The following is a 23,949-nucleotide window of genomic DNA, read 5'->3' as shown; positions in this document are numbered from 1 at the left end:
GGGCAGTGTGGCACAGCCCTTGGAACTTCTTCATTGCTTGAACTGATCAATGAACTGTTAAGTGTATATACTTGCACAGTATTCTTTCTACTTGTTGAGATTAACGTATACAAACATTCAATATGTTGTCTTTCTTATCTTTCATTTCATATATGCCTACTTACGTTATTGTCATGTTTGTATTTTTAATTGTGTTTGCTTTCCTGTCGCGGTGCAGAATTCTGGTTGCCAGGGCCGCATGGGCAGGCCTACTGATTCTATAACATTATCTCTTAACGCTAACCTTAGCGACAATGACTTAACACATTTGCTCAAATGGACTCTGTGCTACTTGTGTTACATCAGCCAGTCCTTAAGGGTAAATGCCTTCTTATTCTACAACATTTGTCTCTTAAAGCTAACCTTAGCGACAATGACTCCACACATTTGCTCGAATGGGCTCTGCATTCCTTGTGTAACATCAGCTGGTTTCTTTCGGGTAAATGCCTACTTCTTCTACAACATTTGTCTCTTTAAGCTAACATTAGCGACAATGACTTCACACATTTTTGTTTCAATGGACTCTGCGTTACTTGTGTAACATCAGCAGGTGCTTTCGGGTAAAGGTCTACTTATTCTAAAACCTATATCTCTTCAAGCTAACATTAGTGACAATCACTTTACACATTTGCTGGAATGGACTCTGCGCTACCTGTGTAACATCAGCGGGTTCATTTTAGGTTTTTTATCACTCAGTGTTCTCATTTCATTCTTGCCATATCTGTTTCCAGGCGGTTCTCTATCGCTCATTATGGCATTCTGTCCATAATATACATTTTCACGTCAGTAAAGTCACTCAGGCGGACATAGGCCGGAATGTGCACGTGGTTTTCATTGTTTGGTCAGTCCTACGCTAGACTTCTATCAGTACACTTTTACTTTTTGAAATTCGAACCGCATTATTTAATTGGTTAAAATGACCAGTTATGTTTGAGTTCCACAATGTCCACAGTTACATGTTAATATTGGTTGTTTTCGGGTACAGTTTTCCAGAGTAATTTTATATTGGTTTTCCAATGAAGTTTTATCTCTGGTTTTAACCTGGCCTTGAAAACACCATTTAAGAATACAGAATAGAAGTGATGTCTACAAATCATGGTTGTACTGTCATGTTATTCTACGATTATACTTGATTGTTTTCTATTACGAATGATTGTTATATATTACCCAATGTTTTATTGTCTTGTTTATATGCATTTGCCTTCCTGTCACAGTGGCGGAAAATTCTGTTTGCCGGAGGGTTAGATGGGCATGCGTACTTATTCTACAAAATTTATCTCTATAAGCTAACCTGAGCGACAATTACTCAACACATTGGCTCGAATGGACTCTGGGCTTCATGCGTAATATATCCAAGTAATTATAAGAGCTTGTCACAGTTGTGCAAAATCACCGCCGAAATGTGTTTGCTTGTATGACAACATTTGTTTTAGAGAGTAGAATAATATTTGTAAAAACAAATAAAGGGAGATAATTCATTATGCTCCAGACAAAAATTTACTTTGAAATTAAATAAAGGAATATAATTCAAACACTAAGGTAGATCGAGTTATGGTTCTTAGTCACTGCACTTCTCCTACTTGCCATCTGTTTTAGTTTCAAGTTTCAAGTAAATCCCTTCAGTAGATTAAGAGTTATGCTCCGGCCAAAAAATTGCTTTAAAAGTATATATAAGGGGAGATAATTCAAAAACTAAGGTAGATCAAGTTGAGGTTCTTAGTCACTGCACTTTTCCTACCTGCCATCTGTTTAAGTTTCAAGTAAATCCCTTCAGTAGATTAAGAGTTATGCTCCGGACAAAAAATTGCTTTAAAATTATATAAAAAGGGAGATCATTCAAAAACAAAGGTAGATAGAGTTATGGTTCTTGGTCACTGCACTTCTCCTAGTTGCCATCTGTTTATATTTCAATATTCAGGTGAATCCCTTTAGTAGTTTCAGAGTTATGCTCCGGACAAAATTTACTTTAAAGTTATATAAAAGGGGAGATTATTCAAAAACTAAGGTAGATAGAGTTATGGTTCTTAGTCACTGCACTGTTCCTACCTGCCATCTGTTTATATTTCAAGTAAATCCCTTCAGTAGATTAAGAGTTATGCTCCAGCCAAAAATTAACTTTAAAATTCAATAAAAGGGGAGATAATTCAAAAACTAAGGTAGACAGAGTTGTGGTTCTTGGTCACTGCACTTCTCCTAGTTGCCATCTGTTTATATTTCAAGTTTCAAGTAAATCCCTTCAGTAGATTAAGAGTTATGCTCCGGACAAAAATTTACTTTAAAATTATATAAAAGGGGAGATAATTCAAAATCTAAGGTAGATAGAGTTATGGTTCTTGGTCACTGCACTTCTCATAGTTGCCATATGTTTATATTTTAAGTTTCAAGTAAATTCCTTCAGTAGATTTAGAGTTATGCTCCAGACAAAATTAACTTTAAAGTTATATAAAAGGGGAGATAATTCAAAAACTAAGGTAGATAGAGTTATGGTTCTTAGTCACTGCACTGTTCCTACCTGCCATCTGTTTATATTTCAAGTAAATCCCTTCAGTAGATTAAGAGTTATGCTCCAGACAAAAATTAACTTTAAAATTCAATAAAAGGGGAGATAATTCAAAAACTAAGGTAGACAGAGTTGTGGTTCTTGGTCACTGCACTTCTCCTAGTTGCCATCTGTTTATATTTCAAGTTTCAAGTAAATCCCTTCAGTAGATTTAGAGTTATGCTCCGGACAAAAATTTACTTTAAAATTATATAAAAGGAGAGATAATTCAAAAACTAAGGTAGATAGAGTTGTGGTTCTTGGTCACTGCACTTTTCCTAGTTGCCATCTGTTTAAATTTCAATTTCAAGTAATTCCCTTCAGTAGATTTAGAGTTATGCTCTGGACAAAAATTTACCTTAAAATTATATAAAAGGGGAGATAATTCAAAAACTAAGGTAGATAGAGTTGTGTTTCTTGGTCACTGCACTTTTCCTAGTTGCCATCTGTTTATATTTCAAGTTTCAAGTAAATCCCTTCAGTAGATTTAGACTTAGGCTCCGGACAAAAATTGCTTTAAAATTATATAAAAGGGGAGAAAATTCAAAAACTAAGGTAGACAGAGTTGTGGTTCTTGGTCACTGCACTTCTCCTAGTTGCCATCTGTTTATATTTCAAGTTTCAAGTAAATCCCTTCAGTAGATTTAGAGTTATGCTCCGGACAAAAATTAACTTTAAAATTATATAAAAGGGGAGATAATTAAAAAACTAAGGTAGATAGAGTTGTGGTTCTTGGTCACTGCACTTTTCCTAGTTGCCATCTATTTAAATTTCAATTTCAAGTAAATCCCTTCAGTAGATTTAGAGTTATGCTCTGGACAAAAATTTACTTTAAAATTATATAAAAGGGGAGATAATTCAAAAACTAAGGTAGATAGAGTTGTGTTTCTTGGTCACTGCACTTTTCCTAGTTGCCATCTGTTTATATTTCAAGTTTCAAATAAATCCCTTCAGTAGATTTAGACTTAGGCTCCGGACAAAAATTGCTTTAAATTATATAAAAGGGGAGAAAATTCAAAAACTAAGGTAGATAGAGTAGTGGTTCGTGGTCACTGCACTTCTACTAGTTGCCATCTGTTTATATTTCAAGTTTCAAGTAAATCCCTTCAGTAGATTTAGAGTTATGCTCCAGACAAAAATTTACTTCAAAATCATATAAAAGGGAAGATAATTCAAAAACTAAGGTAGATAGAGTTATGGTTCTTGGTCACTGCACTTCTCCTAGTTGCCATATGTTTATATTTCAAGTTTTAAGTAAATCCCTTCAGTAGATTTAGAGTTATGCTCCGGACAAAATTTCCTTGAAAGTTATAATTAAGGGGATATCATTCAAAAACTAAGGTAGATAGAGTTATGGTTCTTAGTCACTGCACTTTTCCTACTTGCCATCTGTTTATATTTCAAGTTTCAAGTAAATCGCTTCAGTAGATTAAGAGTTATGCTCCTGACAAAAAATTACTTTAAATTATATACAAGGGGAGATAATTCAAAAACTAAGGTAGATAGAGTTAGGATTCTTGGTCACTGCACTTCTCTTAGTTGCCATCTGTTTATATTTAAAGTTTCAAGTAAATCCCTTCAATAGATATAGATTTATGTTCCAGACAAAAATTTACTTTAAAATTATATAAAAGGGGAGATAATTAAAAAACTAAGGTAGATAGAGTTGTGGTTCTTGGTCACTGCACTTCTCCTAGTAGCCATCTGTTTATATTCTAAGTTTAAAGTAAATCCATTGAATAGATTTGGAGTTATGCTCTGGAAAAAGTTTCAGCCGGACGGACGGACGGACGGACGGACAGACAGGACCAATTACTATAACCCCCTTGAATTTTTTTTGGCGGAGATAAAAAAGGTTAAGCTTAAAAAATAGTAGCAATACTGTAGGGGAAAAACTTGTATGTGTCAAATCGTATTCAATGTCCGAGTTAAAAAGTGTGTAATCGCTGGTTAAGCCATTATTGGCATTAAATGTCTGATTTAAAAGTAATGGTCAAGTGACCATTGGTGTAAAGAGTGTCTAAAGGTATTGTGTTAATGGTCAAGTGACCATTGGTGTAAAGAGTGTCTAAAGGTATTGTGTTAATGGTCAAGTGACCATTGGTATACAAAGTGTGTAAAGGTATTGTGTTAATGGTCAAGTGACCATTGGTATAAAAAGTGTGAAAAGGTATTGTGTTAATGGTCAAGTGACCATTGGTATAAAAAGTGGTGTGTACCAAGCGACTGGTAGAGCTAGGTCTAGCCCAATCAAGTGAATTGATTTTCCTGGCCCGGTCGCTTGATGAGCAAGAACATTTTTATTTTGGGTAGGCGGTGTTTCTACTATAGCGGCGTTACTTCACATCGGTAATTTAACGTGTACTCATCCACCTCTGGTATGCATAATTTTTGGCTGTTTCTGTTTAACGCTGCGGCCATTATATCCCACTCTCTTACTTGCATATTGATCGTTAGTGAATACTTCATACGTGTACATTCGATTTCATTTGTGTGATGTTTATTAAGAGGCAAAATAATTATATTGAAATAATGTCATTAAACTAGTAAACTGAACTAATGTGTTGTTCTATCGTGCAGTCGTAAAATAAGACTTATTAATTTCTGAATATAAATTAATAATATTTATTTTCGCGGAACCGATTTTTGTTTACTTGTTTCCATAGATACGATTATGTACGGATTGCATCGGTCGAGATCGTTAGTACAATAGAATTACGCAGTTTCCGTACCACGTGATATGACGTCATTCCACATTTTGTAAATTGCCTATGCTGGTGTTTAGATTGCAAAAAACCCCACCCACTGCACCCTGAAAAACATCGTGACTGGTCGGTCGATGCACAGATTCGATTTATTACCATATCTTACGGAAATACGGATTAAGGTTTTTTGGTTATATGATTCTGCCGGAAAAATCTATATTTCCAGTCAATGTACATCCAAGCACATATTGGTGCTGGGGCCCGGCAACCTCCTCACAAATTGTTTGTTCTATGATACTGCCGGCAAGTTATTTTATTTCCAGTTAATATCCACCGGCTCCTGGCGGGCTCCTCAACTCCGGTGGCTGACATCCAATCGCATCGCTGTGCCGGGGCCAGCCAATCTTCTCCCAAGATCGTTATGGGTCCACCGTTCGGTCCGATATAGAAGGGACGCATCTCTACTTCATACGTGTACATTCGATTTCATTTAAGTGATGTTTATTGGGAGGCAAAATAATTATATTGAAATAACGTCATTAAACTAGTTAACTGAACTAATGTGCTGTTCTATCATGCAGTCGTAAAACAATATCAAACAAGATGTGATTTGAAATAGGTAGGTATGGCATCTCCCAACTACAGGCAATAAATATATCTAATAGCTTATAATCAAATTTGCATGAAAAATAATGTCAACGTGATAATCTGTTCATTGTCTTTGGGAAAAATGTAATGTTTTATCTCTTCAACTGACAAACTGACAAGTGCAAAACAATACAGCAATTTACTCACACATTCCAGATGGCAATTATTTACTAACCATGTATAAAAAAATATTGTTTCACTAAATACCAGGAAATGTAAATTGGGTTTTTTACACAAAAAGGTTTTACTTACCAAAGCAGGTAGTTCAACGAAAGATATGAGGGTTCTTTGATTAAGCACGAAAAACTGAAATAAATCAATGATAGCAATGAAAACTAGCAAACAGGTATGACAGTAATTTAAATTTTAAAGATTGATTTCAGTGCATGCAGATGAGTAGGAGAGTTTTAATAAAATATAACAAGTTTTTTTGTAATGAACCTTAGAATAAGATATGAAAATGCTAATCTTTTACAATTAAGAACCCTTGAAGTGTAATTATAGTTGATACTAATTATAAGAGTTGATTCCTTTTAAGTGAATAGTGGTTTTAGTAAAATTCCATGTGAGAGAAGTGACATAATGGCGTAACATGTTACACTGGGTGAGGAGAATTCTGATTCAAGTACGGTAACATGATTTGAATATCTTGGAAGATTTAAATGTTCCCAATATAAATTCACGAGGACCATCAAATGATGTTATATGCCATAAATGACACATCGGGGCTTTTTCTATCAACAGAAATTTGTTAAAAGTTATTTTAAAGCTATAAAGTCCATATGAATCCTGTGTTACCTGGAGCATGACCATTTTAGTTCCCAGGAGCATGATTTGAATAAACGCAGTGAATAACCCCTAATTTTTAACCAATTATACTTGTGGTTTCGTAGAAGATTTTTTAAGGTTTTCCTTTTAAAATCTATTTTGAGCTCTGTTGACCTACGTAATTTTATGCAATGATTTGAGCAGCTTTAAAAAAGGTTCACCCACGGATCATTCCTGATTAGTTTTGTTTAAATATGTCAAAGGATTTACAACGGAATACACGGTATCCTAAAAAATCTCCATGTACCATGAGCTTTGGATGCACACATTTGAGCTAATAAGTAAAAAAACATTCTGAATCACCTCAGTAGTATGCAGTGTACCTGTATATTAGGGGCAGCAAACAGGTCCACTTTGAGGTTATCGACATTCAAGTCCGGCATGTCGTGGTACTCAGAGACAGAGCCCACCAGCCGCGAGGCTCCAACACCCATCGGGAAGTGGCTCAGGTGGTTCACTAGCAGATTCATCATCTATTGGGAAAAATTATTTATTGCACAGACTAATGAGGGACAACACTTTCTGTCTAAATTGGATTTTGCTAAGAAGGGACATCCTTTAACAGAAAAATACCATAAAAGCGGAGTGTTGTCCCCGATTAGCCTTCCCAAACTGCACAAGGCTAATTTTGGATGACACATTATGCACATGCATTAAGCCCAGTTTCGGTCCCTTTAACCTTCAACCACTAGGATATGCACTTTCATGACTTTGTAGTACCTAAGAAAATCAAATTAAATGTATGACTTTTCCAACTAAAGTGAAGTTTTAAAGGCTACATTTCTAACCCTTAGTTACTGATGAGCAGCAAACATCATAAAACTGAACAGAATGCAAGTAACTCGCAGGCAGTTCTGGTTTTATGCTGGTTGCACATAGATATTTTTGCTTTACTTCTGAGAGGGAAAGGGTTAATGCAATACAACATGTACCAGTTCTATCCATACCACTGAGTGTCATTATTAGCTTACAGGTTTAAAAGCACTCTTGCGAAATAGTTTCTATAACATATTGCTTCATCTATAACCATTTGTTCATGAATAAACCTAGAGAAAACAAAGAACACCAGGTTGTTAAAACAAGTTTATGCAAAGTATATAGTACAGCACAAGAAAACCAATGCTGTCACAGAGTCAAGATAAATAATGTGACCCATTATCATGATAACTCTTTATCAAGACATACCTATCTTTATTGCACTGACTACTGACTATTTCATGCAAGATCCAATATATTTGAGCCTAGCTCTGGGAAAACAGGGCTTAATGCATGTGTGTAAATTGTCGTACCAGATTAGCCTGTGCAGTCCACACTAATCAGGAAAAACACTTCCCCCTTTTATGTCTATGCACATGCATTAAGTCCTAAAAGGTAGCCGTGGCTTAGTGGATATGGTGTCCGCCAAGCGATCGGGAGGTCAAGGGTTTGATCCCCACTGTGAGAGCGTTCTTTAGTTCTCCCCCATAGACACCAAGTACTGGTTCTAGTCCCAGGAAACGGATTCAATAGCGTTTCAAACAAGCCTTAGGCTTTCTATGCAATCGAGCTTAAATAAATAGGTTTAAACTAACTAAGTCCTGTTTTCCCAGATAAAGGCTCATTCCATATCTTTATCCATATCCTTGAATGGCAATGCCACATACCAATCTCCCCACCAGGACCACGGGATCACTGCTGTTTGTAGTCTGACTATTCTCTGCTGATGAGGGCGATGCAGTCCCTTTCTTGCCTCGGTCTATGACCACTATGCTGCCAGAAGAGTTGGAAGGCGTCATTCCTACCCCGCCCGGTTGTGAGGCCTTGCGCAGGTTTTGATATTCAGGGTCGTTCCAGAGATCACCCACACACCTGCTGGCAGTCTCTAGAGTTGTGTTGCTATGACCACTTACTACCACATTCAACATCTGCAACAAATCATTTATTATTTTTCAATCACACTGAATATTAGCTATTACAAGTTAATAGTAAGCCAAGAATATTATATATTTTTGTTTTTGTTTTTATAATTTTTTATGTTAAAATAATTCACTTACTGGATGAACATTCTAAATTGCAGGAATATTAGGGCGCTTCTTTTCTTTGAAATACTACAAAATATTGAAAATAACAAACATTCTTGCTACGTTACATTAGCAGCATGGCCAAAGAGCATTTCGTCATATCCTTATTCTTAAATCTAGAAATAGGGAAGTGAATAAAATATATAAATACTATATGTTACATACATTGTAGCAAAAGCAGGGTTAGAAAATAACATTTCTACCATGATCTTTAAATACTGCTTGGGGGGTATGTTCCAGAAGAAATTTGCAGTTATTTTCTAATAGTTTTCATTAATGTTAGCATTCAATTCCCAACAGGAAGTATGGATATGTTTTCCCGTTTCTAAGAAAAAAGTTCCCACTTGTAAAATCGGTAGTTTTTTCTTCTAAATAACGCTGAATTTTCAATGGCTTACAGCGGATTTCCACACTTGCTGTACATTTAGATATCTAATTTTTACTGATATTCACCAATTAGGGCATTCTTTTGCCCAACTTGCAAAATATTTTTACAAATTGCATTTAATAAAACTGAATTTATCTGTTGATAATTGTTATAATTATTCCTAAAAATAGATGAGATGAACATTTCCCGAAATCAAGAAAAAAATTCTGCAATTATCAAACCAGGCTGCAAAATAAAATTGCTAAATACAACATTACCAAACAAAGCATCCCCCCACCCCAAGTACCTGGAACACAGTATTGAGGCAGCCCTTGTCAAACTCCGATGTCTCCAGCAGGCAGTGCATGGGTATCTTGAGGCACCAGTCACCCACACACATCACCATGGCAACCATGAGCCTCCTCTCCTCCTCTGACTGGATCTGACCATTTGCAGGTACCAGCACACAGACCGTACTGCTGAGAACCTTATGGTGGATGGAGAACAATTAGTATGAGTTTCCAGTTGGTTGCATTAAATGAGCCTTGTTCTGGGAAAACTGGGCTTAATCCATGTGCACAAAGTGTTATCCCAGATTAGCCTGTGCAGACTGTAGTCTGCACTGGCTAATCTGGGACGAATCTTTCTGCTTTTGTATAATTTTTAGTTAAAAGGAAGTCTCTTCTAAACAAAAATCCACTTAAGAGAGAAAGTGCTGTCCCTGATAAGCCTGTGTGGACTGCACAGGCTACACACTAATCTAGGACGACACTTAAGCACATACATTTAAACCTGTTTTATAAGGAGGCTTCACTCATAAAAAGTTATCACCAAATTATAAGATAATAATATAAGAAAATAATGACTTTCAATTGATAATCTGCATTATCAAAAACATATTTAGAAGCAGTGAAAATGGCTATATGCAACCAGCATAAAACCAGAACAGCCTGCATGCAACTCATAGGCTCTTCAGGTTTCATGCTGTTTGCTGTTTATCAGTATATTAGAGTTGGCAATACAGCCGGTCTTTAAATAAACCTTTTATGAGACTACAAACAAGTTGAAATGTGTAACTGAGAGGTAAAGAGTTAAACACTATCACACAATTATTGTTATAAGATGGCAAGATGGTGACTTCAAATGCATAATGATGCATTATCAAAACAAGAAGGCCATGGTGGCCCTTGGTCACTCACCTGAGTACTTTGATGTTAAGCAAGGGTTGTTAACGTTGTTTTGTGAAAGGAAAGGGTTTGTTGCTTCGGCAGATACATACATATATGCGTTATAAGTAATTTTGTGTGTGTGTTTAATTTTTTTTTTAATAGATCTGTTGCAACAAAGCTATGGTTTGGATAAAAGTAATATGCTGTACTTTTTTCACAAATTGTTGTCCAGCTTTGAGATCATGAGATAAGCATCTCAGCATCTTTTGATGTTATAGGGGATGACTAGTTACAACATGTTTTACAAGAACAGCTTTAGATACCGAAAACAACTGTATTTTATCAATATATTTAGTGTTTATGATATAGATTTTGCCAAATTAAATACAATATGTTAAATTTTATCATATATCAAAGTCGGTTATAAAGAAGTAAATGAGTATGAGAATATGTACTAGAAGTTCATAATTGGTCTTCTTTTAAGGTACAAAACATCACTTGACCTATCTCATAGTTACAAATGTGTGCAAATATAGAAGTAAACACACACAAGACATTGGAAAAATTACCATATCAAAACAACTATTAGTAATTTAAATGCACAAAAAATCTGTAGCATAAATACATAATTTTTGCAAAAACAACTGCCAAAACAACTTTTCTTTTTACCCAAATAGTTGTTTGTGCTTCTTAAAAGATGTGATATAATATTGTGTTTTTTTACTACCAAATTGTTAACATATTTGACATTATAGTGTTTTTAAACAACTGGAACAATTCAGACTCACCGTGCAATGATATTTCCAATTGAAACAACAATAAAACCTGTTAACATCACAAATCTTTGATAAGCACACACAAAATACTGACTGACTAAAAACTGTAGGTCTAAAACCTTTCAAATTGTAATCTTATGAATATAGTTCATCTGACATCAATCAAAGGTCTTAGGAGTGCCCAGTTAATTGGGGCCAATTTCCAAGGAGTGTTACACAAATGGCTATTTAAAAAGTCATCAATCAACACTTTTGCACTGGAAGACTGCAAGCACAGGTATAAGAGGGAGTAGGATAAGGGAATGGAAGGACAAATAACATTCATATGTAACAATTCTTGTAGTTTTATTGGTTTTACCACCAGATAAAGATAACAATCTGAAGTCGTGGCAATAATTTATTTGAGTAATACAATAATTATAATTTAATATTTGGGTTGTAGTTAATGTGTCTGAATCCATTATCAGTATCATCATCATCATCATCATCATCATCATCATCATCATCATCATCATCATCATCATCATCATAATCATCATAATCATCATAATCATCATAATCATCATTGTGCACCAACATCTTCATTACAACGAGAGTGTTAAAAATGGTTTAAATATAGTCATATTATGAAAACTGCAACATCCCTGGCGGCCATGTTTTTCAACAAACTGTAACCATTTTCGAACTCAGCTGAGCTATTATTAGAACAAATCTTCTGACCAAGTTCCATGAAGATTGGACTATAAATGAGACTTCTAGAGCGTTTACAAGGTTTTACTATATCCATATAAGGAAAACTGCCCCGCCCCCTGTCAACCATGTTTTTCAACGGACTGGAACCATATTCAAATTCAGCCGAGCTATCATTAGAACAAATCTTCGGACCAAGTTCCATGAAGATTGGACTATAAATGTGGTTTCTAGAGTGTTAACAAGGTTTTACTATAACCATATAAGGAAAACTTCCCCGCCCCCTGGTGGCCATGTTTTTCAAAGGACCAGAACCATTTTAAACTCAGCTGAGATATCTTACATTCTGACCAAGTTTCATAAACATTGGACTACAAATGTGACACCTAGAGTGTTAACAAGCTTTTTTTACTATGTAAATATAAGGAAAATGACTCCCCCCCCCCCCCCCGGCGGCGAAGTATTTTTACCGATCCAAAGCATTTTCAAACTCAACCGTTGTATCCAGGAAGCAAATGTTCTGACCAAATGTCATGAAGATTAGACCAAAAATGTGACTTCTAGAGTGTTCACATGTTTTCACTATAAACAAATAGAGAAAACTGCCCCGCCCCTTGGCTGCCATGTTTTTTCACCAATCTAGACCATTTTCAAACTCGTCCGAAATATTAATAAAACCAAAGTTTTGACCAAGTTGCATGAGGATACATAAAAAATTGTGACTTCTAGAGTGTTCACAAGGTTTCTCTATAGCCATATAAGCAAAACTGCCCCGCCCCACGGGGCGGCCATGTTTTTCAACAGACCGGAACCATTTTTGAACTCAACCAACATATCATTAAGAAAAACATTTTGACAAAGTTACATGAAGATTGGGCATCAAATGTGACTTTTACAGTGTTCACAAGTTTTTTTGTTTTTTTTAACCTAGTTATTGACTCAGCATGACCCAGTTTCGAACTCGGTCGAGGTATCATTGGGACATGTGTTCTGACCAAGTTTCATGAAGATCGGACAAGAAATGTGGCCTCTAGAGTGTTCACAAGGCAAAATGTTGACGACACACGACAGACAAAAGGCGATCCCAAAAGCTCACCATGAGCACGTTGTGCTCAGGTGAGCTAAAAATATATAAACATGATAGATCAATTTTACTAGCATGAACGCAGATTTTAGGAGTCCTCAGTGACATACAAATAAACCTTCAAATAATCAGAGTAACAGCAAGTTTGGTGTAGGAAAACGGCCAGTGTGCATGTTTGTACTGACACTCACCTGTACAATTTTCTTGGGCAGGCCTGGATGGAACTCCAGGAACTTGTCCACATGGTCTGCCAGCAGGGCCAGCATGTCTGTCGCTGTCTTGGCCACCTGGCGGTCCTTACACTAACAAAGAGGCCAACCAGGATTAAAAGATCAGTAACTATTTTCAATAGTGGCACAAACAAATATGCATTAGCAACAAAAGTAAAAGAGTAGTGAAATCAAGTTAATATTTACATTATATGCAATTGAAGTTTCTTATTCTAAAGATTCCAGGAATGCATAATCAGATTTAATATTTCATGATTGTTTAGTTTAACAAATATGAGTACAGGTATTAACATAGGGATTAACATTTCAAGATAACCAGATTAAACATGTGTAAAAATACATGTCTGGACACCAAACTTCTTGGCTTTACAAGTTAAATGGGATTTCAGTATGAATGTATTCATTTATATTAATTAAGAAGGAATAAAGTCAGGGATTTTTTTTCAAACTGAGATATCGGGAAAATATACAGAAATTGACTTCAGCGAGTTGAAGATGATAAAAGTTAAGCTGTTCTTTACAATGTTTCAACAATCAATATTTCATAATTTATCCAGAATAATTCAAAATTAAACTTGAACTACAGTTTGTAATGATGACAAAATATCTTCTGAAGTTGAACAGTAAGAAATTAAGGAGTATTTATTTGGACAAGTTTGCAACTTTGAACGTCCAATGGACAATTTAATTCCGTGTACACATCTCTACCTTGTTGCAGGAGCTATAATTAACAAAAGCACCGCATAATGGGTGCCAATGCTCGGCTGCGGGTGCAGTTTTGACAAAATGAATGCTTGTCAGAATTTATTTCTATAAAAAAAATTTAGAGGTAAAAGTGACCTTGACCCTTGACCTAGTGACCCAAAAATTGGTGTGGCGTGTAGAACTCATCAAGGTGCATGTACATATGAAGTTTCAAAGTTGTAGGTGGAAGCACTTTGATGTTAGAGGCAATGTTCAAAAGGTTAACAAATTGTTAAGGTTTAATCACGACGCGGACGGCGGACTACATGGAAAAGCTGTCTATGACAATACCTCGGGGTTTCTCCAAAATCAGCAGAGCTAAAAAATGCAGTTTCTTAAGGATTAGGGACATAATAAGTGGCTTACCCCTAATGTTGCCAGCAACACATTGACAGCCTCTGCAAACTTGACATGGTTTCGTGTCCCGTGCGATATCTCCTCATACAGAAATATACCCAGGCTGTTGATGGCTATACATCTGAATTGATAAGGAATTTGATTAGTTAAGTACACGACAACAGGGCCTGAATGGTCCAAAGTCGCTCACCTGATATACAAAGGAACTGACCAGTTCTGTGCAGCCCAAAATATCATCAAAACAAACATTCTGACCAAGTTTCACTTGAGTGAAATATAAACGTAACTTTTAGAGTGCAAACAAGGTTTTACTATTGCAATATAAGGATAAATTCCGTGCCCCCTGGAAGCCATGTTTTTCAGAAGATTAGATCCATTTTCAAACTTATCAAAGATATCATTAGAACAAATGACCAAATTTCATTGACAATGCATGTGACTTATAGAGTTTTAATAAGTTTTTACAATAGCCAAGGAACAAGAGCTGTCTCCATCGGTAGACATATGCCCCCAAAAAACGCTTTTTCGAAACCTAAACGCAGATTTTGAAACCTAAACGCGGACCCTAAGTTCAAGTTGAAGGTCAAAGGGGTCAAAATTTGTGTGTGTATGGAAAGGCCTTGTCCATATACACATGCATACCAAATATGAAGGTTAAATCTGAAGCGACATAGAAGTTATGAGCATTTTTCGAAACCTAAACCCAAAAGTGCGACGGACAGACAGACGGACAGTGCGACTGCTATATGCCACCCTACCGGGGGCATAAAAAAGTTCAGTTTTGATATAGGACAATAACAATCCAACATGCACAACTTCATAACATAAGGAAAAAAACTCAATTTTTCGATGATTCAAGGGCCGTAACTCAGGAGTGTCCTAGTCAATTTAGCTGATTATCAAACTTGAACTAGATCTTATGACCTTACACATTTTCATGAAGTGTGGCAGAGATCCTATGAAATTTGCTCGAGTTATTGAGCGGAAACGAGAAAAAACACAATTTTTTGATGATTCAAGGGCCGTAACTCAGGAGTGTCTGGTGGAATTTGGCCGATTATCGATCTTAACCTAGATGTTATTGCCTTACACATTTTTATGAAGTGTGGCAAACATCCTATGACAATTGCTCAAGTTATTGAGCTGAAACCAGATAAAACCCAATTTTATGGTGATTCAAGGGTTGTAACTCAGCAGTGTCTGGGTGAATTCGGCCGATTATCAAACTTGACCTAGATGTTATTGCCTTACACATTTTCATGAAGTTTAGTGAAGATCTGATGACAATTGCTGGAGTAATTGAGCGGAAACAAGAAAAAACAAATTTTACGATGATTCAGGGGCCGTAACTCAAGAGTGTCTGGGTCAATTTGGCCTATTATCGAACTTGACCTAGGTGTTATTGCCTTACACATTTTCATGAAGTTTGGTGAAGATCTGATGACAATTGCTTGACTTATTGAGCGGAAACTAATCCGGACGGACTAACTGACTGACTGACTGACTAACTGACTAACTAACGGACGGTGCGATTTTAATATGCCCCCAGAACCTATGTTCTGGGGGCATAAAAATACACCGCCCCCTGGTGGCAATGTTTTTCAACCAACAGGAACCCTTTTTGAACTCATCCAAGATATCATTGGGGCAAATCTTCTGACAAAGTTTTATATTGATCTGACAATAAATGTGGCCTCTAGAGTGTTATCAAGGTTTTACTAAAGCCAAATAAGGAAAAATGCCCCACCCCATGGCAGCCATGTTTTTCAACCAACCGGAACCATTTTTGAACTCGTCCAAGATATAATTGGCACAAATCTTCTGACCCAATTTCATGAAGATTGGACAAAATATGTGGCCTCTAGAGTATTAACAATGCAAATGTTGACGCCGCAGGACGGACAAAAGGCGATCACAAAAGCTCACAATGAGCACATTTTGCTCAGGTGAGCTGAATACGAGTTCCAAATATTATACAACGTCAGGGTTCTACACTAAGGCACGTCCGACAGACATTGTCTAGTAAGATCGGTGGTCGGGCTAGTAAAACTGTGGGCTAGCTTGTCCGACTGGTCGTACATAACAAATCTATACTGATTCATATAACTATACCTAACCGAAAACCTTTTTCTCTTAATGTGTAAAATAACTCTCGTATCCGTTATTTACATCAGAACAAAACTAGCGTATATAAATAAACGCGGAGAATTCACATGATTCATCGCTATTTTTAGACGCGAAGGAGAGCTTCCCGCAGAAATTGCTTGTTTCCATTGGTCAAGTTGTCATGAATATTAATGATTTTCTGAAGTGTCTTAGAACTTGACATCATGTTTTTACGACTTCTATTGACAATCGGTATCATCAATGTAAACATTTTGGCGTAGCAGACGAGAGAATGTTATTTAAAGAATGGCCTTGTTCAAGATTGGATTTTCATCCGACAAATAAGTTAATAAAGAAGAATCCGACGGTAAAACTGACACAGATTATGCTGGAAAAAGGGCCTTGGAGCTGTGGTTGCATGGAGCACAGCGGTCAAGGAGACCAGAATTTGATGACCTTGAATAAATGTCACCTGCTGTACAGACATCATTTATTTAACTGGTGATAAACAGTGAAATTATAACAAACAATTTATGTTGTTAAATAGTTTTATTATATTTTTTACTCTTTGCATCAAAATGACTTTCTTGTGTTCACTAATTATTTACTGATAAATAATTGATTAAACAGTTACACGACACAATTGTGTTTATTTGTTATGTCATTTATGGTCTAGTAGACATCATATTCGGGCTAGTACATTTTAAAGGAGCTGGTCCGATGGTCTGGCTGTAAAAAAAGTTAATGTCGAACCCTGAACGTATGTTTCTTTTGCAATAGGCTTTTGTGACTTGGATGCCTAGAGCAGTGGCATGGGATCATTTTCAGATTACAAAATAAATTCTTAATGTTATCCCTATGATAAAGATCATCATAGACTCTCTCAATGAATCTACACATCAATCAAGCTAAATGGTAGCTTATAACTGAACTATGTATGGCAAATGGTCTGTGATGCCAACAGGAAGTGACTGGTTCCCACCTTGCCAGACCAGCTGGCTCCCGTTTTCCAGCTTTCAACAGCAGGTTAACAACACGCTCCTGAAAAAAAGCAGTACATTTGTTAGGTTTTTGTCATGTTCTAAGTATACTGTGGAACCCCTCTAAACAGGATGCACCCTTTACAAGAAAGATGTTGTCCTGTGATGGTTGACATTTGTGGCCAGATATTTCAAAATCAACCAATAAATTCATAGTTATAGCTTAGACCAGATTTTTACGGTACAAATTTGACCTTTGACAGCTAAGTATGAACATTAACTTTGAAGTAGGGAGATTGGTATTATAGCAAAACTATTGTTGATACAGGATGTTTAGCACAGATATACAGTATGACTGCTATATGATGCCGTTTTAAAAAGAAGGCATACTAATGATAAAATAAATAATAAATGCCATCTCGATCATAATGGAAAACTGAAACACAAGAGGCCCATGTGGGCCTGAATCGCTCTTCTGCTATAAACACTGTGCAAGTTTGGAAAGAATAAGATGGAAACTGTGTACTTAATCGCGCAAACAAGGAGAATTTTCTCAAATTCGAGGGGAGATTATTGTGTACCTACGTATTTCTCCGATACTGCTCATATTCAATAGGGTTCAAGTCCTCATTGATATAAAGATACTGTGCAAATTTGGAAATAATTGGATGAAAACTGTGTAATTATTTGCGTAAACAAGCGGGATTTCAAAATTTTCTCATATTCAAGGGGAAGTCAATCTGGACTTATTGCTGGATATTGCTCTTTTCAAAAAAGTGTTTGAGTCCTCATTGATACAAAGACACTGTGCAAGTTTGCCAAGAATTGGATGAAAATTATGGACTTTATCACATAAAAAAAACTTAATTTTCATTTTTTTCTCAAATTCAAGGAGAGATAATTCTGGACTTATAACTCCAATATTGCTCATTTTCAATAGGGTTTGACTCATCATTTAGATAAAGACACTGTGCAAGTTGGGAAATAATTGGATGAAAACTGTGGACTTAATTGCGTAAACAAGCCTTATTTCACAATTTTCTCAAATTCAAGGGGAGATAATTCTGGACTTTTAACTCTGATGTAACCCATGTCAATAGGGTTCGAGTCCTCATTAATGTAAAGACACTGAACAAGTTTGAAAAGAATCAGATGAAAACTGTGGACTTTATCGCGTAAACAAGAAAAAGTCTAAAGCACGCACAGACGAACGACGGAAACCATGCCATGACATAAGCTCTTCAGGCCTTCAGCCAGTAGAGCTAAAAACCACATATTTTAAATATTATGACCAATTTAGAATTTGTTCTACCTTGGCATTTATTTTCAAGGGAGATATCAACAGAGACACCCATGTCTCTTATTCTAAATGCCTTCAGGTTTGAAGTTTATTTATTTCATTGCTGATATTAAATTTTAAATACAAATGTTTCAAGAACACTGAAAATCCCTATTTATATGACCCTAAATAAGCATTTGAGTTAAATAATTCATATTATTACCTACTCATCAGTTGTCTAATTAGCATTTAAAATGAAACACTACTTAAGAACCGTATGACTCTGTTACCAGTAAATATAATTAGTATTAGCAACTATATCAGTTGGTATTCATAACAACCATAAATAATCTCTTTAAATCGATTTGGCATTTAGAATTAAATATGGGCCTTGGTCAGTGACCTTACATAATGACCCTCAAGACATGTGTAAAGTTTCAAATGAATACCTGTAGGACAAACAGACACATGGAAATGTTGCAGGCAAACCTTAACAAGAACATTAAACGAATGATAGTGTGAGTATAAAGGCTAAAACTATAGAGTTTTATTTGATTAATATTTGAGCTCATAATGACAACAGTTTTTCTCTTTCTGAACTTTATGGAATTAATGCAAACATTTGGTTTACAGTATACTATTGTTTTCATGAACTGAAAGTTACTTAAATGTCAGAATTATCAAGTTAAACGCTTATCAATAAAATATTACTAAAATTACCATAACAAGGTCAGCCTTGACTGTAGATCTCTCCATGTCTGCATGCAGAGCTGGGATGTCCTTGTAGTGGTTGGCAAAACACACCAGCGAACCCAGGATTGAAACTGCTTCTAGACGTGGGCTCTACATCGAAAAAACACATATAGACTCAGCCTCAAGACACACAAACACATATAGATTCAGCCTCTAGACGTAGGCTCTACAACACATAAACACATATAGATTCAGCCTCTACACATAGGCTCTACAACACATAAACACATATAGATTCAGCCTCTAGACATAGGCTTTACAACACACAAACACAGATATATTCAGCCTCAATATATAGGCTATACAACACACAAACACATATAGACTCAGCCTCTAGACATAGGCTCTACAACACATAAACACATATAGATTCAGCCTCTAGACATAGGCTTTACAACACACAAACACATTTAGACTCAGCCTTTAAACGTAGGCTCTGCAACACACAAACACATTTAGACTCAGCCTTTAGACGTAGGCTCTACAGCACACAAACACATATAGACTCAGCCTCAAGACATAGGCTCTACAACACACTAACACATTTAGACTCAGCCTTTAGATGTAGGCTCTACAGCACACAAACACATTTAGACTCAGCCTTTAGATGTAGGCTCTACAACACACAAACACATAAAGACTCAGCCTCAAGACATAGGCTCTACAACACTCAAACACAGATAGACAAAGCCAGAATTGTTATTGATTTATTACTTGCAGATTGCTGTAGGTAAAATATAAAAAGACAGTATGTTTGAAGCATGTATGCATTTTTGAGAATTGATTGGAAAGCCACTCCCAAACATGTTTGGGAGTAAGGATCAAAATTAAGTATGCAGTGTACACGCATGTATACTTTGATATATAAATAATGAATACTGGTAATTGATTGTAAAACATAATATTTTTTTTACTCTTATTTCCATTTACTTTATTAATATATTTAAATCAATACATTTGTGTGTGTGTTTTGTTCACAATGTTTTTAAAACAAGAGGGCCATGATGGCCCTGTATCGCTCCACTGCTGAAAAAAAGGCTGAAACAAATATTCTCGGCATGTGCACATACTTAAATATAGGCCCTATTAAAGCACATGTACACTTTTGTGACCCCCTGGGCTGGGTCAAATTTAACCCCAGGGGCATAATTTGAGCAAACTTTGTAGAGGACTACTATATCTCACTACTTACAAAATGTGGTAGCCCTAGGTCCTAGAGTTAAGGACAAGAATACTTTAAAAGTTTTCACAAAATAAGCAAGATATAAGCTTACATAATGTTCAATTGTGTGACCTGTGGGTCAGGGTCAAATTTGACCCAAAGGGCATAATTTGAACAAACTTGGTAGAAGACTATAAGATGTTACTGCATACCAAATTTGGTAGCCATTGTCCGAATGGTTTTCAACAAGAAGATTTTACAAGTTTTCACAAAATAGACCCTATATAAGCATATGTTCAATTTTGTGACCCCCGGGGCAGGGTCAAATTTGACCCCAGGGGCATAATTTGAACAAATTTGGTAGAGGACTATTAAATGTCTCTACATACCAAATTTGATAGCCCTAGGCCCAATGGTTATGGACGAAAATGTTTGAAAGTTTTCACAAAATAGGCCTTATATAAGCAAATTTTCAATTTTGTGATCCCCGGGGCAGGGTCAAATTGACCCCAGGGGCATAATTTGAACGAATTTGAAAGAGGTTCACCCCAGGAACATTCCTGAGAAATTTCATCCAAATCGGACCAGTAGTTTAGGAGAAGAAGATGTTTAAAGGAAAAGTTAACACACGCACGCACACACGGATGACGGACACAGGACCATGACATAAGCACGCTGGCCTTTGGCCAGTGGAGCTAATAAAATTGACAGATGCAAATTTTACCTCTTTGACATCTAGTGAGTTTATGACAGATTCTGTAGCAGTGACAACATCTATCAACAGCATGGTATGGCCAGGCAATGGCGTGTAGAACAACTTTGGCCCACTGTACTTTATAAGCACGTTGCGCACATCCTGAAAAGTAGGTCAAATGTTGATAAATGTTCTATTTGGCTCACTGTTCTCACACAAGAAGTGAAATCCATGTAAAACATTGTAAGCCTTGCTCTTGGAAAACTGGGCTTAATGCATGAGCGATTAAGAAAACTGGGCTTAATGCATGAGCGATTAAGAAAACTGGGCTTAATGCATGAGCGATTAAGAAAACTGGGCTTAATGCATGAGTGATTAAGAAAACTGGGCTTAATGCATGTGCGATTAAGAAAACTGGACTTAATGCATGAGCAATTAGGAAAACTGGGCTTAATGCATGAGCGATTAGGAAAACTGGGCTTAATGCATGAGCGATTAGGAAAACTGGGCTTAATGCATGAGCGATTAGGAAAACTGGGCTTAATGCATGAGCAATTAAGTGTCACTCCAGGTAAGCCTGCGAAGTCTGCACAGGCCAATAAGGGACGACACCTTTCGCTTTTATGTAACTTTGCGTTTTAAAGAAGTCTCTTCTGAATGAAATGCCAGTTTAGGTAGAAAATGTTCTTCCTTATAAGCCTATGAGGACAGCGCAGGCTTATTTGGGACGACACTTTACCCATACGAAATAAGCCCAGTTTTTCCAGAATGTGACTTATTGTTAAAACCTCGGCGCCCTCTACCTGGTCCTGAGAGTTAAGCCCTGTGTGAAGGATGTAGTAGAAGTGTGCAAGCAGGTCCTGGGAGAGGCTCATGTCGGGTGCGCGGATCATCATCTGACACAGGAGCTGGTAGGCCAGCAGCTTGCCCTTCTTGTACTTGTTGCTCAATGTAAGGCACTGGAACATAGGTCCAGAAATAACAAATATGTATCACATCATGAGAAAAATTGCTTTAAGAATAATTGGGCAACACTTCTTAATTTTTATTTTCTGTATATGAGTATTTTCAAATAAAATATAATTCCTCCTAAATTAGTCCCAAATGTTTTAAGATGAAGTTGTCAGAGCCAAAGGGGCCATGATTTACTCACTGAACAATATTACAATTAACCTTAACAAATAGAACTGCTTTTACAACACTAATGTGTCCATATTGTATATTCAATTATAAAATATATATTTACCTCAAACAGCCATGAAGAGAAGATTGTCTGAGGTGGAATCAACTCAGGTGGGGTGGGGGTAGACTGGTTATCCACTGTTACACCCAGATTGTCCCGCATCTGAAAGCCAACCATATACCATTTCACGCTCAGAGGCAAAGTGAATATGGATAAATGAAAACATCATAAAACGAAAAACAGCCTGCGAGTAACTCGCAGTATGTTCAACATTTATGCTGTTTGTTGTTTATCAGTATCGAAGTATTGGAAATGAAGGCTTTAAAACTTTCATCTAGTAAGAAAGGTCTTAAATTTAATTTGATTTTCTAAGGGTCTGCACATGCGTCAAAGTAGTACCTGAATGACAAAGGTTTTGTTGTTGTTGCTGCACTTCAAAGTACACACTGATGTGACTGTTGCAGTATCAACATACTTATTATGTATGGAAAGAATCCAAGCAAAACAACACTCCTGTAGTTTAAAGGTTCCCACTGATTTCCCTACAGTCTTATCAATGCAGAAAACTTTTTTTTCCGCAGTAATTTAAACAACACATTAATTACTATGAGATACATTTAAAGCCCAAAATAATCACTCTGAAACAAGGTTTATAATCAGCATAATGACTAGGAGCGATTGTTTAACCCTTTACAACTTAGATACGCATTTTGACGCCTCTGTAGTCCCTTAGAAAGTTAAATTTAATTAAAGACCTTTTTTACTAGATTCAAGGTTTTAAGGCTTCATTTCCAAACTTTACATACTGATGTACAGCAAACAGCATAACACCTGAACAGACTGCAAGTTACTCTGGTTTTATGCTGTTTTCAAAAGCCATTTTCACTTGCTTCTTTTGGGGGAAAAGTTAAATTCATATTTAATCTACATAATACCAGCATGGGGCCCAAATAACCTTGATTATCACTTTATGGCACAGCTATAATACCAATATGTCAGGCACAATTTTGTGAAACAATTTACTAAGAAACACAGTTATAAAACCATATGAAGAACAATTTTTAGGCACAATTTACAATCCATACAATCTACACTTGTAAAATCATCAACACTCACTCGACAGAGAGTCTCATGTAGCTCACACAAATGCTCGAAGACAGAGGCGTGTATGGCCGGGTCCTCTATCTTGTTCACATCACCCAGGGCCCCCAGCATGCGGCGCCACATCACCACTGCAACGTCTGGCAGCCAGCCTTGACACGTGCCCCCCGACAGCACAGACTTCTCAAGGGAACCTGCATAGGGGCAGAGACAAGGTTACTTAAATACATGCTAAATAATGAACTTTCTTCGTATTTTTCTCTTCCTCTTTCTTATAATCAACAATAATTCAGTCATTACTCAGTGGTCACTTAGCTTAGTCAAAGTTTTCCTAGGTAAGCTCTTTGACCACCACAAACTTATGCTAGTAACTGACAACTCCTCTTCTAGAGTCAGATGTAGGGGAGATTTACAGTCAAAATAATATAATTACCAGTCAACAAACATGTTAAGAG

The 23,949-nt window shown here is 36.4% G+C and overlaps 1 protein-coding gene across 13 annotated transcripts in view; it reads right to left on the bottom strand.

Annotated features, from left to right (window-relative positions):
- Nucleotides 1–23,949, bottom strand: part of LOC127874917 (ral GTPase-activating protein subunit alpha-1-like) — a 153,022-nt gene that overhangs the window by 38,443 nt on the left and 90,630 nt on the right. For all 13 annotated transcript variants that reach the window (XR_008047174.1, XR_008047173.1, XM_052419604.1 and 10 more), the window contains 12 exons: nt 23,510–23,688; nt 22,457–22,555; nt 22,014–22,169; nt 21,241–21,372; nt 19,322–19,444; nt 17,325–17,383; nt 14,246–14,357; nt 13,097–13,207; nt 9,494–9,673; nt 8,403–8,663; nt 7,083–7,232; nt 6,184–6,237 (listed from right to left, as the gene is read on the bottom strand). Coding sequence is in view for 11 of the 13 variants with exons in the window: in XM_052419604.1 (XP_052275564.1) it covers nt 6,184–6,237; nt 7,083–7,232; nt 8,403–8,663; nt 9,494–9,673; nt 13,097–13,207; nt 14,246–14,357; nt 17,325–17,383; nt 19,322–19,444; nt 21,241–21,372; nt 22,014–22,169; nt 22,457–22,555; nt 23,510–23,688 (1,616 nt within the window). In the remaining 2 variants the exon portion in view is untranslated. The remainder of the gene's footprint in view (nt 1–6,183; nt 6,238–7,082; nt 7,233–8,402; nt 8,664–9,493; nt 9,674–13,096; nt 13,208–14,245; nt 14,358–17,324; nt 17,384–19,321; nt 19,445–21,240; nt 21,373–22,013; nt 22,170–22,456; nt 22,556–23,509; nt 23,689–23,949) is intronic.

Source organism: Dreissena polymorpha, chromosome 3, assembly GCF_020536995.1.
Source record: "Dreissena polymorpha isolate Duluth1 chromosome 3, UMN_Dpol_1.0, whole genome shotgun sequence".
In the NCBI taxonomy this organism is placed as follows: domain Eukaryota; kingdom Metazoa; phylum Mollusca; class Bivalvia; order Myida; family Dreissenidae; genus Dreissena; species Dreissena polymorpha.
This window is presented reverse-complemented; position numbering and strand designations above follow the sequence as displayed.